The sequence below is a fragment of the Conger conger genome, chromosome 11, assembly GCF_963514075.1.
Source record: "Conger conger chromosome 11, fConCon1.1, whole genome shotgun sequence".
Lineage (NCBI taxonomy): Eukaryota > Metazoa > Chordata > Actinopteri > Anguilliformes > Congridae > Conger > Conger conger.
Window position 1 is genome coordinate 44,264,961 of NC_083770.1, and position 16,525 is coordinate 44,281,485.

A 16,525-nucleotide genomic window follows, 5' to 3' on the forward strand; every position below is an offset into this window, starting at 1 on the left:
TAGTGCTGCAGTGAGCTTTCTGTCCGTGCAACAGCGCGGCAGCTCAAGGTTGTGAGGACTCTGGGTCTACAGCGCGACAGCGATTCCTTGTGTTTCCGTCGGTCTCGCTGCCTGCCTATGTCTGTCACTAGCGCAGATTTGATAGATGCGTGATGTCTGTGTGCCTGTGAAATAAATATGTCTGTACCCCCACATTCACACCATTCACTCCATTTCCTCTTTTATCCCAGCTCACAAAAGACCACTGGCTGCTCTCTCTCACAAGGTGTGCCACAAAGGACTCTCTCTGCGGGTTCACCCTGCCGTTTTTCTTTCCCCGTTCTCACTAAATTGCACGGAGGGCCTTCTCATTCGCAGATAAACACCATGGCTCCGCTCCCTGCCTCATCAGTGCGGTTTCAGAGTGCCTCCAGCCAAACTCTCCAGAGACATCCCAGCACAACAGCTCATAATGACGGTCTTAGCCATGAGTGATGGATGCAGGAGAACAGTCATGTTTATCTTGCGCTGTCACTTGTATTCTGTTGCTCTCGCAGTTACTGCCTCAAATGCTCACTTATCAGTTTCACCATTGCTACACATGCTTAGTATAAGGCAATAATAACAATCATCGTCATCATCAATAACAATAATCACGCCTAAAGTCAGCATAACTGCCTTTCATCACACAGTGGTAAGAAGCTGAGAGTTAATCCTCTGAGCAATACTAAAACTGGAAACTGGAATGGAGCCGGCTAATTCCAAGAGGACCTGGCAACAGTGCTTAAACTTAACGTACAAGTAATTTGTGGAATATATATAGCCGCCAGTGTATCTTTAGAGTAGTTAAAGATTCCTATACTGAATGAGCACTACTGCCAGTGTAGGGGAAAACCAGCACACTTATGAACAAGGATATGAGCTATGCGCACTTCTGATTGCATACCGGATGCAATTACGTCCAAAATGTTTACAGTGTACAGTAAATGGTTGGTTATCCAAGGTGCTGTACAATTGATCCTTCTCATTCATGCATTCACATATACACACACACTCACACACACCAACGGTGATTGGCTGCCATGCAAAGCACCAACCAGCTCGTCAGGGGTTAGGTGTCTTGCTCAGGGACACTTCGACACACCCAGGATGGGACAACTGGGAACCGACTGCCAGACAGAGTGCTCTTACCGCCTGAGTCAATGCCGCCCTGTACCTTTAATGACAAAGATTTGGATTAACATCCGTATACTTTTAATGAATGTTAATGAATTAAAAATGGCAAGGAGAAAGGGTCACAGACAAACGCATGCAAGTAATACTGAGCAACACAAATGGTGATGATTGACATCAAAATACACCTCTACGACGAGCATGCGTGACAAACCCTCCCTGCGCGGTTTGCTCTCGCCGAACTTGCGGAAAAGTAGTTTTTTCCTTTCGGAAATGGAATCCTTTCTTCGGGCTTATTGACCGAACCGGTCTGAAACAACAGGGTCTCCGTGGAGACGGCCGCATCAACGGTCGCGCTCCGCCACTCCACTAACCCCTCCTCACGCAGAGATCGATAGCACTGCTCCGCAGACAGCGCCGGGAAAGCGCCAGATTCATCTCCCTGACATTTCCCATTCTCCACAGATAGATCACCTGCACACGCACCAGTACAGCAAAGCTCTAATCGAGTTGGAAATAAAATAAAAGAAGTTTACAGCACTTATCTATCACGGTAAGGTGATGGGGGAGGAAAGGGCTAAGCTCTCTCTTTTGCACCGTGCACATTCACCTGTGATGAATTGCTTTTGGAAAGAAAACTCGGACTCTTTCATTTTTGTGACTACATATACAGATTTTAAAATAAGCTTGAACTGAATGGAAAATTCAATGTTTCGATAAAAGCTCTTTGATATTACACATGCAAGGAAACATACACCCAGTGAGCACTTTATTAGGTAGACCTGTACACCAGCTTGTTAATGCAAATAGTTAATTAATCATGTGGCAAGAACTAAATGGATAAAAGCATGCAGACATGGACAAGAGGTTCAGCTGTTTTTCAGACCAAATGTCTGAATGGGGAAGAAACGTGAACTAAGCGACTTTGACCGTGGAATGATTGGTGCCAGACAGGGTGATTTCAGTATCTCAGAAACCGCTGAACTCCTGGGAATTTCATGCACAACAGTCTCTAGAGTTTTTGTAAAAAACATCCCGTGAGCAGCCTTGTTAATGAGAGAGGTCAGAGGAGAAGGTCCAGACTGGTCGAAGCTGACAGGGTATGCAGAAGACTTAAAAATAAGTCTAATAAATGCCTAATAAAGTGCTCACTGAGTGTATGTTCCAATATTAGATTGTGGGGGCTTTGACCTCCTATCGAGTTGGGCGGAGGGGGGGGGTTGGGGCACCCTGCCTGACGCTGAAAAGGGTGTCACAGAGATTGATGGCTGCGTCTCCTCTCGCCCAGTTGGGAGTTTTGCCATTTCCTGCTTCGAACCGCCAGCCACAGATGGTGTCGCTAATGACTGAGTCTGTCAACGCTGCATGGCGAGGAGAGGCAGGCAGCAAAGTGTCAAAGTTAAACACCCTTTAAGAATCCTGGGGATTCTGGGAATTCAGAGTCTGAGCGCAAAATCATGACAAAAACATCCAACAATTTTTCAGGGCAACGCAACCCTGGTCCAAGGGAAACGCTTCCTACATAATTTAATTCAGGCCAGGCACCCAATCTCTAAAATTAAACAGCTCTGATAATAACACTATATACTGTGATTGCAAACTGCAGTGTCAGTATCTAGAACAAGACAAAGAATCCCTCCAAAAAGCTAAATGTGCACAGCCAATTTAACAGCTACTGAAGATTAAATCCTCTGATTGTGAATACAGCTTTTTAAATATCCAGTTAGCTTTCAGGGCACTATGTAATAATGTGTTCAGCCATTTGACTAATTTCAGCTGCCCTCCTGCCTGGTATGTTCCTGGAAGGCATTCACTGGACAAACGATCGTTCTCGGAGCTGATGCGGTGAGGTTCAAAAAACACACACACACACACACACACACACACACACAGCAGAGTGAAAAGGACTGCAAAAGGACTGTCATGGCTGACAACGGCAGCAGAGAGGGATTTCTCGTCACTTTGGGGAGGCACTGCTCACTGCTGCTGCCATTGGATTATGGGATTGAGAGGTTTCTATTGCAGCGTTGAGCATCCTCACACACTACTTGATGATCTAGGTTAATCACCAGAACAAAAACTGGACTCTGGTTTTCCACTCCCCTTTCTTAAGGGTGAATCTCAGACAGATGAGAGACACCTATTCTCCCATACCAGAGGTAGAGGTCCAAAATATACCAAGACTGAGGAGGGCGTTTTGGCATGGAGGAGATGTGCACAAAGGGTAGCAAAAATAAAAATTCACAAATGGTGAACTGGACAGATGGACAGACAGACAGACTTTCTCACACACGCACGCACGCACGCACACACACACGCACACACACACGCACACACACACACACACACACACACACACACAGACTCATCACCTACAGCCATCACTCCCCTGCCCCCACTCAGAAAGCGTCCAGTCAGTCACCTTTTTCCCCCTCTATCCTTCCCTCTATTCCCCTTTAACCTTCCCTCTTTTCCCCTCTATCCTTCCCTCTTTTTACCCTCTATCCTTCTCTCTCTTTCCCCTCTATCCTTCCCTCTTTTCCCCTCTATCCTACCCTCTTTTCCCCTCTATCCTTCCTTCTTTTCCCCTCTATCCTTCCCTCTCTTTCCCCTCTATCCTTCCCTCTCTTTCCCTCTCTATCCTTCCCTCTCTTTCCCTCTCTATCCTTGCCTCTCTTTCCCTCTCTATCCTTCCCTCTCTTTCCCTCTCTATCCTTCCCTCTCTTTCCCTCTCTATCCTTCCCTCTCTTTCCATAGCCACAACAGTGGAGCTCCCAGCTCTTCTTTTTTTGGGTCAATGATCACCTGGGGCGGGCGGGCCGTGGACACTAATGCGCAAGGAAGGGGTGACACAGCACGTCCCCTTCATGCGCTCGCCCCTGACACCACAGCCCTGTCACGTGAAATGACATTATAAACCGCAACAGGGCTGTGTCCCTCAAACACAGTCCCTGGAAGAAAAAGCAGGCTAGCGCCCAGGGTTAGGAAGGGTTAGAAAGGTCGCTCATGCAAATTCTCCACACTAATGAGGACAATAAAGACATTTTGCTTGTGCACAATTCATTAGCCCTATGTCTTATGCACATGCATGCACGCATCAACACGAGCATGTACACATGGCACAGAGCTCCAAGGACGAATATTTCACTGGCAATTATTTCATTATAACAGCAAAAGATAGACTGTTGAGAGTCTGAGAGACTGTTGGGATTTGAGAGAAAATACTCTTGTGATTGAAAAAAAAAAAAAGAAAAAAGGATTATGAAAATCTCCTCAGTGGTAGATCAACGTCTTGGCATTTCTCACAAATGAGTGAAATTACAGATGGCAAAGCACAATCTAATAACGCTGCTCAGCACCATCCACATTAAATTACTCTTACAGTGCTGCATTGCAGCAAGAAGCCCTACCTGGTTAATTCATCTGCATGAACACACAATAAATATAACTGCTTAGTAACAAGGTCTGCATTTGTACAAAGAGGGAAATACATAAATACGCTCACACAGGATGTGAACTATGTAATGTATATTTTCAAACCCATTTTTAAAGTATAAACGGCGTGCTTTATCTCAACCACACGTCTGTCATCATCAGCGGTGATAACAGACATTTGTATTACACGAGACTCCATCTACAAACGCTTCAGTGTCAGAGTGATTTATCTTTTTTTATTATTTAAATGTATGTTTTACATATCTTAAATTTATTTCCATGTGCGCTTCTTTTAATTAATTTTCTAATGAAGTAAAACCACATCCACTGTGATAAAATACAGTAACTGCCATTTGCCAATGCTTCCTGCTCATTGCATAGTAGCAGTCCTGCAGGTTTATGAAGGCTGTAGTTGATCACAGACTGAATTATCTCAGCGGTATGTTATAGGTGTCTCATAGGACCTTAGGCATTGATGTCACTGACTGTTTAAGGAGACCTCTGCAGCACGGATACTGCTGGGTGCTACCTTGCAATTTCAAAGGTGGCTGTTTGAAATTACATTACATTTTCACCCACTGAGGCTGTGTTGAATATTGTCTGCAACAGCTTAAAATAAATAAATAAATAAATAAGCTGAACCGCACACTGTATTATTTATGCAGCTAGCATAAAGACAAAATGCAAAAAAATAAATAACCAGCTCCACAGGACAGGGTTTTGCCGATATCCCATACACACTCTGACCAAAGGTTAATTTGTCCAGGTGAGGCATCTATAAATAATTGCTGTTAATAATTCATTCTCAGGTGTGCAGGCGGGGTGTGAATCGCTAATTAAGTAAAAGTGCTTTTCACTTGAAGAGTTCCCTTGATGCTGGCTTTCATTATTCTCTGTGCTGCCAATTTGTTTACTGATTTTGGGGGTAGCAGCTGCTGTGGTTCACAATGGCCGCCAATTTCTTCCTGCCCCGAGGTCTCCAGAGCTGTAATTAAATCTAAATAAGCCACCCACGGATAGGACCAACCTCGCATCGCCCGCCAGACAAGCTGCATCCCCTCCCCAAAAGTCGCACATTTGGCAAACCGCACAGCGCCTGCACCTGCTACCGCCTCTCCTGTCTGGTTCACTAGAAGAAGAAAAAATTACCATAAAATACTGGATACTGGGTAGCCAGAACTTCGCTGTGTAAATGATGGCAACAATATGCTAAGTGCAGGGTAGCAGGCTGTATAGCCATCTAAAGGTTAAATGCATGGTAGTGTTTCACCACAAGTAATACAATTATTTACATTTCAGCTGTTTACAATTTTGTACCTTCACTGATCACTTTAACCATACAGTTAATATCAGGATATTGCTACCGGACTGAACTAATAAGAAGTTTGCTGATATGGCTGCAAGCTCGACCAGCCATTCCATCTCTGGCAGATACTATAGCCGTGGCCTGCCTGTAAGCACAGCAGCAGCTGGGCAGAACAGAACGGCAGCTGGGGCCTGCGGATGAGAGCCTGTATGACAGTTTGGCCCGTCCACTGACACGGTTACTCATTCTGCAAGTCTGCAGGTTCTTCTCTAAGCGCTGGAAGGTAGCTCAGGCGTGGGGATGAATTGGGAGACACAGCAGAGGTGTGGGAATTACCAGGCAGTGCTGACCTTCCCAATGCAAAATGAGGTGCGACACGAAGATATGACACGAAAAATAGACCGGCAATATCAACACAAATCTCAGTCCAGCCATTTAAATTAGGAACAGAATGCTGATGTGATTTTTAACCCTTCTGTAGTCCTAACATTCTGTGTACTCCCCTTGTCCTAAGGGTCAAAAATGACCCGCCTTCTCTAAACCCCTAAAATAAAGCAGCTTAACTGAATTTTAAACCCCAACTCTATTAAGAAACAACCTGTCACTCATCACAAGTTGAAAAAAGATAATTTAGGGGGGTTTTCGCTGCTGTTAAACATAGTGGCGGGGGTCATTTTTGCCACTTAAGACAACACAAGGGTAAAGTGACGTGATCGCCGAGGTCAGCACACACACACTGGACACACTGCAGAGGTCTGCTCGGGGCTAGAAATGAGGACTGCACACGCGTAGGCCCGACGACTGCACGGCCCGACCCAAACCAGCCCGACAAGCTCGGGCCAAACCAAGACAGCAACAGTACAGACAGAGCGTGATTGCTGAAATAACAAGCCAAAAACACCAGACAGAACAAGAGGAAATAATGAATAATGCATCTCTTCCCACAGGAAAGCTGCTAGTGAAGGTGCCTGCAATCATGGAGGCCAGGGGGGGCAACACTTCTGCCGGCTGATAACAATGATCGACAACAGCAAGGTTTTGAGTTCATGCAGCGCACTCAAAATTTGAGTTTATCCTTCGACATAACGTTAATAGGTTTGTCGCCTCTTGTACCTCGGCACCAGCAGCACAGCAGCGAATCCCTCTTTCTTTCAGCAGGCTATGTGTTTGGATAATGTATGTTCGTAAAATGGAGGAGTAATTTATATTTTTATGTTTGTATTTATCAGGACAACGGGCTAGCCAGCTAGCTTTAGTGCCAACTAGCTCATGTTTTACTTTGCTAGTTGAGCATACATGGTACACTACAAAAACTGGAAGCTTTGCGCCCTTGTTGTCAATCATTGTTACCAGCTGGCAGAAGTGTTGCTATGGTACTACTCGTAAACTTCCGGGTTGGCAGCAGGCCCATACACAATCTGATCTGACGCCATAGAGCTAAAGATAGACCCAATACCAGGCAAAATCACAGCATACCTTCAGGCCGTCAAATCTGGGTCAGTAGGAAGACCTCAAACACAACGGCACACACACTCGCACACAGACACACACACACACGCACACACACGCACAAACACACACACACATGCACATGCACGCACACAATCACGCACACACACACACACGCACACGTGAACACACGCACACGTGAACACACACACACACACTCACTCAAACACACAAACACGCACACTCACATGCAAAAACACACACAATCACACATGCACACGCACACTCACTCACACACACACACATACTCACACACACACAAACACATGCACAAACACACACACACATGCACACACATGCACAAACACACAACACACACACTCACACATGCACACACACACACACATGCACAAGCACACACATGCACAAACACACACACACACACACACACACACACACACAGTGTACCTTTGCCGTTGATGGCGGGGGGCTCCCCCAGCAGTAGCTTTAGCCTCTTGGCGTGGATCTTGCCCTGGTAGTGGGACTGTGCCACCACTGCTGAGGTGAAGGACATGTTGCACAGAGTGCAGCACTTGTTCTTATCCACATCGCCCTCATCGGTGCCCTGAAGAACAAAACACACACAAACAACAATACATTTCATTTCACTATGCTCACTTGTCTTGCATGGAGGGTTTCCGAGGCACCGAAAATACTAGAATGCGAAAAACTGTAAATAGGTCTTCTGAGAAAAGTTTTATCACATTCAAACATTTTTAGTGCCTCAAAAGCAAGGCAAGTAAAGATGGCTGGAGGGACCGAAAAAAAATAATATTTAATGATGCCTCCTCTGACAGCTCGAAAGAGCCACAGTTAACGAGACCAAGCATCACGCCTCCCAGGATGCTAACAGGCACCTCCTCAAATGGCCAGCGCTGGCACTCGGGGACGGGCGCATTGACAAGCTCTAACCGCCCCGGCTCCTGAAGACAGTGCTCCACCGCGGCTCCCCACCGGATTTCTCATTCCGTTCCCTGTGGGAAGCAAATGGGTGCAATCCCGCATTTAGAAAAAAAAGTGGCAAGCGGGGCGGAATGGCTGCTGATGGTGCCGGGGCGATCCCAGCGACTCCATCTGCGCCAGCAGCCACGGAGCCTATTAGCCCGCACACGGCGCGGAGTGGGAGGGGAAACTGCCACGGCAGACTGATGCAGGGAACTTCTGCGGAGGGGAAATGAGAGGAACCAATTAAGCCCACCGAGTCTTTCCCTGTGCAGGATCACATTCAGCTGGCTTTTGCGCGAAAATTCACAGAAGAAATCATGACGAGCACTTCAGCGCTACCCGCAGCCAAATGTCCGTGATGGATTTTCCAGCTTTTGGGAATCTTAAGGCCAGAATGCCTGATGGCATATTGTCAGGATTCATCTTTTTTTTTCTTTGCGATGTGCTTCCCAGTTGAAGCCTACTGCGGGAAGACTATAAAGTTCCTCTGTTGTTTGGTTTGGAGGCCATACCCCACCGCTTGCAAACTTGTGGAAAAGCAGTTTTTCCTTTATTTATGTCTTCCTGTTTTCCAGCTGGGTAATCTGTCGACAGCACTGCAAAACATTGGCCAGGGTTCAGTCATCATTTGTCCTCAACTTTGACAAAGAAATTTTGTTCTTCACAAAACCAGTTTGGCAAGTTCAGTGTTTGTTAAAACTTGCCAAACTGAGTTTCTTCAGAAAAAAGCGCAACGCCTGCATTTTACTTACACGCCAAAGTTAAAGACAAATGTTTATTGAATACAGGCTATAAATGTGTGTGAAATAGTGTAAGTGACTGCAGCTCACAATATGAATGTTAACCAGCTTTCAGACCTCCATGCACTACTCAAGAACCAAAAGTGTTAGGATACTACAATTTGTACATTCTGTATAATATCATTTTCCTCATCATCTACTATAAGTGTGTAATTAGTATGGATTTTTTTCTATCCAATATATTTTCTATCTAGTTTATAGTTGGCATACATATGCAATTACATAATGTTATGTTACATAATTTTTCATTGCTCAAATCGGACAAAATCTTTGGTCATGGTCACAAAAACTGTGCAATATGCTGTGTCCTCCACCACAGAGAGAACGCAGGTTACGTGCGTATGGCATGGCAGAAACAGAGCGACGGCCAGTTCTGTTACTCATGCAATGTTTATGTCCGACAAAATAAATTCACTGCGATAAATCTCCATTAGGAGTTGCCACGGGTGTTGGGTCAAGCCGGCCCCACGTTGTGCGTTTGGTGGAAAGCGCCTTTCTCTTTGACTCGCTGATTAAAGCGCTTTATGCAAAGTTACGCTTGGTGAATTAAAGCGGCTCCGTCGTACGGCAGGGCCGCACGAGCGCAGTAATGCATGTGGACGTGCGTGAAAGAGATTTTGAGTCCCGCTGGCCTGCCTGCAGCCGAGGGGACGGCCGGACACTCTGCGGAGCGGCGCAGAATGAGTCACTCGGTGACACGCTCCTTCTCTCCTCCTGACCTTGTTCTGTCTTTCAGATCTCCGAGCACACGCTGTCCCCGCTTCTGTGCTGGGGCTGAAACGCGCCGGCTCATCTCCCTGCATCTGTATGCAGGGTTCTGCGGGGGCGTCTCACTGATATAATTAAATATATAACCCAAATCCAATCACAGGTACTGTATCAGGAAGGGAGGTCACCTCCCCCGCTCACAGCTCTTCTCTGGCCTACAGAGCCAATATGGGAGAAAGTAAAAATTCCCTGGACCCACTGTGTCAGGAGGCCAGGAATGAACAATTAACTGATTAAAATTGGACTGAAATGACACAATATTACTGAGATTGGCTATCTCTGGCTGAATGGACATTGCTTACAGTCATTTGCCATGAGAAAGTCTGTAGGATTTAACTTAAAGCTAAGGTGCTATCACTTGATGACAGATCGTAAATGGGAAGCGGGGAATAACTCTGTCACACACTGAAACATTATTACGTCTATTTTTGGTGGTTCTTGACTCAGTGTGTTATCTACCTACTTTGCCTTTTGAGTCTGAGAAAGTGTAACCTACTAACTTAAAGTGTGAGTGTACTAAATTACCAGGCCGGTTTGATATTTCTTGTAGGCCCATTTGCATGCAACATTCTGCCTTCAACCTAAAAGAATATGTGAATAATAATCACGGAAAACTTTACACGTTCCCTTCATTGACTGATATTAGATTTGCCTGCCCTGGAAACCCATAACTCACCTGGGGCACAACCGATCTAATCTCCAGAACACATAGAGAAAGGCGTTTCAACACCTAAAACTGTGATCACAGTTATCACAGCGTATTGGCCAAAATATACCACTGCGGTGCCTTTTAAAAATCTGTATCCCAGAGAAATACGACACTGCACTTCAGCAAAATGCCTTCCTCCTTTCTCATTCATCTTAACAATGTCATAACAAACATTTTGATTTACTTTACTGACGTTTCCAGCGTCACACACTCATCCTTGCCCGAGAAATTCAGAGCGAAGGCCAGATCCGTGCTTGCTTGTGCGTCCGCGAAATAAAGGAAGACGTACGACGTGTCGCCGGATCGCACTCCACAGGCACTCTAAACATCGCCGCCCGTGTTTCGATCTCCATCACGGAGGGAGGCCGACGAACCTCGGCGACGGTCTGTGCACTCGGGAGATCTGAGATCAGGAGATAACCCTGATTGCGCTGCTTTCTTCGGGAACAGGAAATGCACTCAGCCTCTCCTCATCTCCCCCAAGGCGGATGAAGGAAATGGGACATCAGAGCAGAAGAGAGTGGCTGAGAGAAGATTTGTGCTTAATATAGAACGGGACGGCGGAGTCTACCATCGGTACAGGCCGTGTCTGGGACAGAGCAACAGCCCGGACGGAATATTCGGAGGCACTCTCACCTCTCGCACATTACCCGAGTCGACCCTGCACATCTGCGATGCAGCAGTGTTTGTCTAAAGGACGAGGACAACAAAAACGCCTGTGTGCGGCATATAGTTTTCTGTGATAAGAAAACAATATCAATAGAGCGTCTGAGACAAAATAGCTTGTTGTACGAGCCCAATGAGCCCAGCTGTAATCACGTAATTGCTTCTGGGAGTAACCTCCATTTCAATCTCTTTAACAAGAGAATACAATCTGAGGCCTTTGTCTTCAGTGATAAAAGGCAGTTTCTGAATACCAGCTCAGCTGGTTGGTTAATTAGATGAGCAAGCAATTGGCCATATGAATTGTCATTACTTGCAACGCGTCGGTGTATCATGTGAAATTAATGTATGGAGAAGCACAAAAGAAATCAATTGAAAATTGCTGTCCTCTGCAAAGAAAAAAAAAATGCTTAGCAATCTTCAAAAGCCAATGCAAAAAAAAAACAACTGATGGCAGACATTTCTCAGGCAGGGCAAAAACCATACTGTGCTAGCACCATAAATAAACCAAGTTTTAAAAGAGGCCTGAGAGTCTGAGAGAGTGGAAAGTACTATATTTGACTTTAGGAAGGAAATTGACCTGACAAATATACAGATGAGCAGTCAGGGCTTCTTTCAGCTCCCAACACAATGAATGCAGTGACAGGCAGCTCTGCCTTCACGTACACACTCTCAGGATGAGAACCTGCACTCAAACATAAAGATTTACCCTGCAGTTTTGCACTGCCACTGTTCGTTTGAGCTAATGAAAGGTGCCAAACAGTTTTTACATTTCAAACAAAAAGCTTGCCTTGGATTTTTCTTGGGTTTTCAAATTTATGCTCTCTCGACAGGGGCAATTACTAACTGTATGAAAAGCAGAATTCCTGCAGCTGAGATGGCATTATCCATCCGTGACTTTTTTCCACAAAAGTTTTTGTGTCCTTTTTAGGCAAATTATAGCATTGACCCCCAGTGTGGTTGCACCTGTTTGTTTCTCAGTGCTGGCTAAATGCTAAAGATGCTCCTCCTTCAAGGCCAGTTCGTCATTAATTAATCTCATTTTAAAGTAAAAGAGGAGCCAGCGGGCCTGGGGAGGGCGTCCCTGTTGAATCGAACATATGATACGATTCTGTGACTGTAGCTGTGCCAATGCCCCAGAAACGGGCTGCCCTGAATACAGCTCTCGCTCTATTCAGTTTCAACCAAACGGCTAAAGGAGACAACTTAAGGGTACTTCTGGGAAGTGAATGTGCGTGAATGATGCTGCTGCTATTAAACACAGACTTAAATAACATAGAAATCCACATTGTATAGCACAATACTCCTGACATTACAGGGACTTAAGATATTTAGATAACTGAATTTGAAATCATTATTCCTGCAACCCCTTCACCCCCGCACCACCATTATCATCTTTCTTTGCTCATCACCCCAGGACCTATGATTTATTCAACAGAGAAAGAGAGAGAACAAAATATCGCATTAAATCTAATTATAAATGTAAGAAGGAGGGAAAACAAAGACTGACACAGATTACCTCGCTCAATATAATTTAAGAACATTAAGACGTGGGGCTCTGCCCGGTCCCCGCAGTGCAGATGTGTCTCGCAGAGCAGCCATTTTGTGGGTGTCATTTTGGGGGGGAAAGAGACTGCCCGGCGTTTCCTCCTTCACACCCCAAGCTGCTGTGAAACGGGCGCGTGAAGCCACCTCATCCCTCCACACCTTCTCACCCGGCAGACGATACGAAACAGCTCATTATCCGGAGGAGACACATGAAGAATCACCTATTGTTCTCAGGGGCGGCATTAATACAGAGTGAAGACGAGGGGATATTTTTAAAAACGGAGAGTAGGAGAACATCTTAGCTCAGCCACCCTAAATGTAACCTTTTACTTTTTAAAACAACACTTCATTAAGGTCTGCTCAGAATAGCCCGGATGGCACTGCTGAAAGGGCAATCTGAAGGCGGGCTGGAAACAGTGCGGAAACAGATGACCATCACAAAAAACACCCCCCCTCTCTTTTGTGTCAGAGTGCATGACAAGTGCTTTACTGAAAATTCAAAAGTTCACGGACGAATCCATTTTCCTGTCCTCTTAAAAATCTCGAGCTCCCCTGTGCTCAGCTCGTTCCTGTGACTCATCCGCCAGCACACCTCGCTCTCCACACTAGAAGTGCGCAGTGTAGCAGGGTCTGTCGTACTGTCATTCTCCCTGCGTGTTTAAAACAAAGATGGCCACTGGGACGGGTCCCGAGCTGGCATATGTAAGGCCCAGCTGTGTCCCGGCGATGCCTGCCTGTGCGTGATGGGCCAGGCCTTCTCCGCCAGAAGCCCCCACCCTCCACTGACCCACACCCAGGCAGCCCCCGGGCCAAGGTCACTGTCCTGCACCAGCTGGGTCCCTGTTCAAGCCCTGCTCCGCGAAAGAAATGCCTTTCCAACCATCAGGGGCCGATAATTGAGCAATTCTAGCATTTATATTTGTATATTTTTTAAAAACGTTTCCTGTAAAGTCAGTGTCCTGCACCAGCTGGGTCCCTGATCAAGCCCTGCTCTGCGAACGAAATGCCTTTCCAACCAGCAGGGGCCGATTATTTATCAATTTGAGCGTTTATATTTTTTGATACAAGTGTGCTGCAGCTCCTTGTGATTCATGCACACAAGCTGTGCGTGGGTTTCTCAATCTGGAAGGCGTGGAAGAATTTACGCGCTATGCGAGTAGGGTGTTTCTTTACAACCGCCATTTTATAGAGGTGGCTTCACCATTACAGAGCTATAAACTGAAATCTTTTTTTTAATTACCGATGGCCAGCGTTATTCGGTCAGTTGGAAGGTCCATCTGGCTACGAGGAAAATGAGGGGGATGTGGAAGTCTGCGTCATGGACACCTGCTCCATCCATAACATCTCATTTTTTGGCACTCGTAAAATCATTCATTTTCTCCAAGGACTCCTTTGTGACGCTGACCTTGGACGTGAAACAAGCATCGGTCGCACCCCAAGGAGATGTAAAAGCGCCGGAGGGGGGTTAGCGCGCTCTTTTGATTTGTCCCACTCACTGCCACTCACTCCCATCTCCCGCTGACTCACTGACAGAGGCTCCTCCTCCTTCACTACGACATGGCCGTCTCGGACCAACAGCTGCGTGCGCCGTCTGCTGTGGGAGGAGTCAGGGCCTCCGAGCATAAGACTGCAGTCACATTAATGTTCGATCATGCTCGTACCCTCCCCACGTGTCACTTACGGCCCGCTGGTGCAGTGGGATTCCACGGTCTGGGACCGCAGCGTACACGCACACGCACACTGGTTGGCGTGACATACATGTGCAAGTACTTGTACATTGAATACATACCGCTTGACAGTTCACACAGCGACAATCACTTCCGCATCAAAGTGAGCAGCCAGCAAGGACATACAAATAGTGGAAAATATAATTCAGCTGGACAGTTTACATTTTAAACAACCTGTATGGACTTCCGACATCCATCCAAACAGGGACATAGAAGGGTCAACTTGCCTGGTGGCATACAGAACGATTCAGGACTCCTGTCTTCTGATAAGTGCCCAGTAAGTGGAGCAACCTGTTATTTAGGTGGTCAGTGAAGGACGCCCACTAAAGCACCCGGCAACCCAATGCACTGGTGCAGTTTACCAGATGGTGACACAGACCACGCTGCTCAGGTTCTGTGACACAACAATTTACAATTAATTACGTTTAATATTTAACATGACATCTAAATTGTAAATGGTTGGCATTTAGCGCCTTAGCCAAAGCACTGTACAATTGATGCTTCTCATTCACCCATTCATACACACACTCACACACCGACGGCGATTGGCTGCCATGCGAGGTGCATTCGGAGGTTAGGTATCTTGCTCAGGGACACTTCGACACAGCCCAGGTGGGGGATCGAACCGGCAACCCTCCGACTGCCAGACGACTGCTCTTACTGCCTGAGCCATGTCGCCCCGATTTACTATCGATCTATTCGCATATATTAAGACAGATATGTTAACGGACGAGCGATCAAACGTGCAGGCAGGCAGGCAGACAGACAGTTCTGTTCGGAACCCGGTGAGTTTACGTTAGCTCCTGTAGCTCTAGCTCAATGTAACCACTAGCTCTAATGTTAGCTAACTGTTATATTGGGCGTGATCTTTCAATATTATTATTCAGTGATCTGGGGTGACTACGGTTATCTCTTCAGCAGGACCTTTGTGGCTAACTCATGTCTAGCTAGATTAGATAACTAGCCATAGCTTGATATGGCCAGCACCTACAGGGAAAGCTTAACATAGTCTAATAAATGTTCCCTTTCATACTTAGTTTGTGTTCGCCAAATAGAAAAGTGCAAAATAAGTATATTGCCTCTAACTTTAATATGCAAAATTGCTAATACACTTTACAGCACACTACACTACGATTGTTTAAGATTTGAACCTCTCAAAGAATCCACAATCTGCCCAGTGGTGAGCACATGTTGTTTGAGGTACAGTAGGCATTATACATGGCTGTAGCAGTGGTCAGATATCTGTACTGATACCTGGGAGAGCAGGCTGATGTTAGCATTAGCGCTGTTCAATTTAATTTCCTGTCTTTTGGGGCTTCAGCAAATGCAAACAATCCACTTAAAACGTTGTTTTTGGTGATTACTATTCTATTATAGAAGTAGATTTACATTGTGTATGGTGCATCAAACCTGGCTCATCTTGCAAAGAAATCTCATTATAATAGAAAATGAAAATGCAAATTGTGACAGGAGGATATCAAAGCTACAGAGTTACCTGGCCGAATGCTACTGTTCTGGAAATGCTATGAATATTATCAGGATTGCATAAGGAATATGATTGCAATTCAGACAGCAACAAAGCATACCGAGTTTACAAATGATCGCATTTGTCCGCAAAAAATGATGAATATTTTTAGCATATTCATGCCTGCAAAATTAATTCCACAGAATTAATTCTCAAAAGAATAGAATGAAAGACTAATCTCCTAATCAATTCAACAACGCTCATGTGAGACACCCTCTTCTGAGGCAGTCCCAGAATATAGGCCGACTATTTCTCATATTTAAAAACAGAAAAAAAATACAAACGTATTATCATGACATGACTTAACTGTGATAGGGCAACTCCCATGAGTATTGGGTCACAAAGTTATCTAACATATACTAACCCAATTACACTCAACATCTGAGGAACATATACCCACTTTGAGTATGTACACAGTATTTGTTCACGTGTCAAATA

At 45.6% G+C, this 16,525-nt stretch overlaps 1 protein-coding gene across 1 annotated transcript in view; it reads right to left on the minus strand.

The window, feature by feature from the left end:
- Positions 1–16,525, minus strand: part of zmat4a (zinc finger, matrin-type 4a) — a 97,658-nt gene that overhangs the window by 33,635 nt on the left and 47,498 nt on the right. Inside the window, exon 4 of the mRNA XM_061261151.1 lies at positions 7,811–7,967. Coding sequence (XP_061117135.1) covers positions 7,811–7,967 — 157 coding nt within the window. The remainder of the gene's footprint in view (positions 1–7,810; positions 7,968–16,525) is intronic.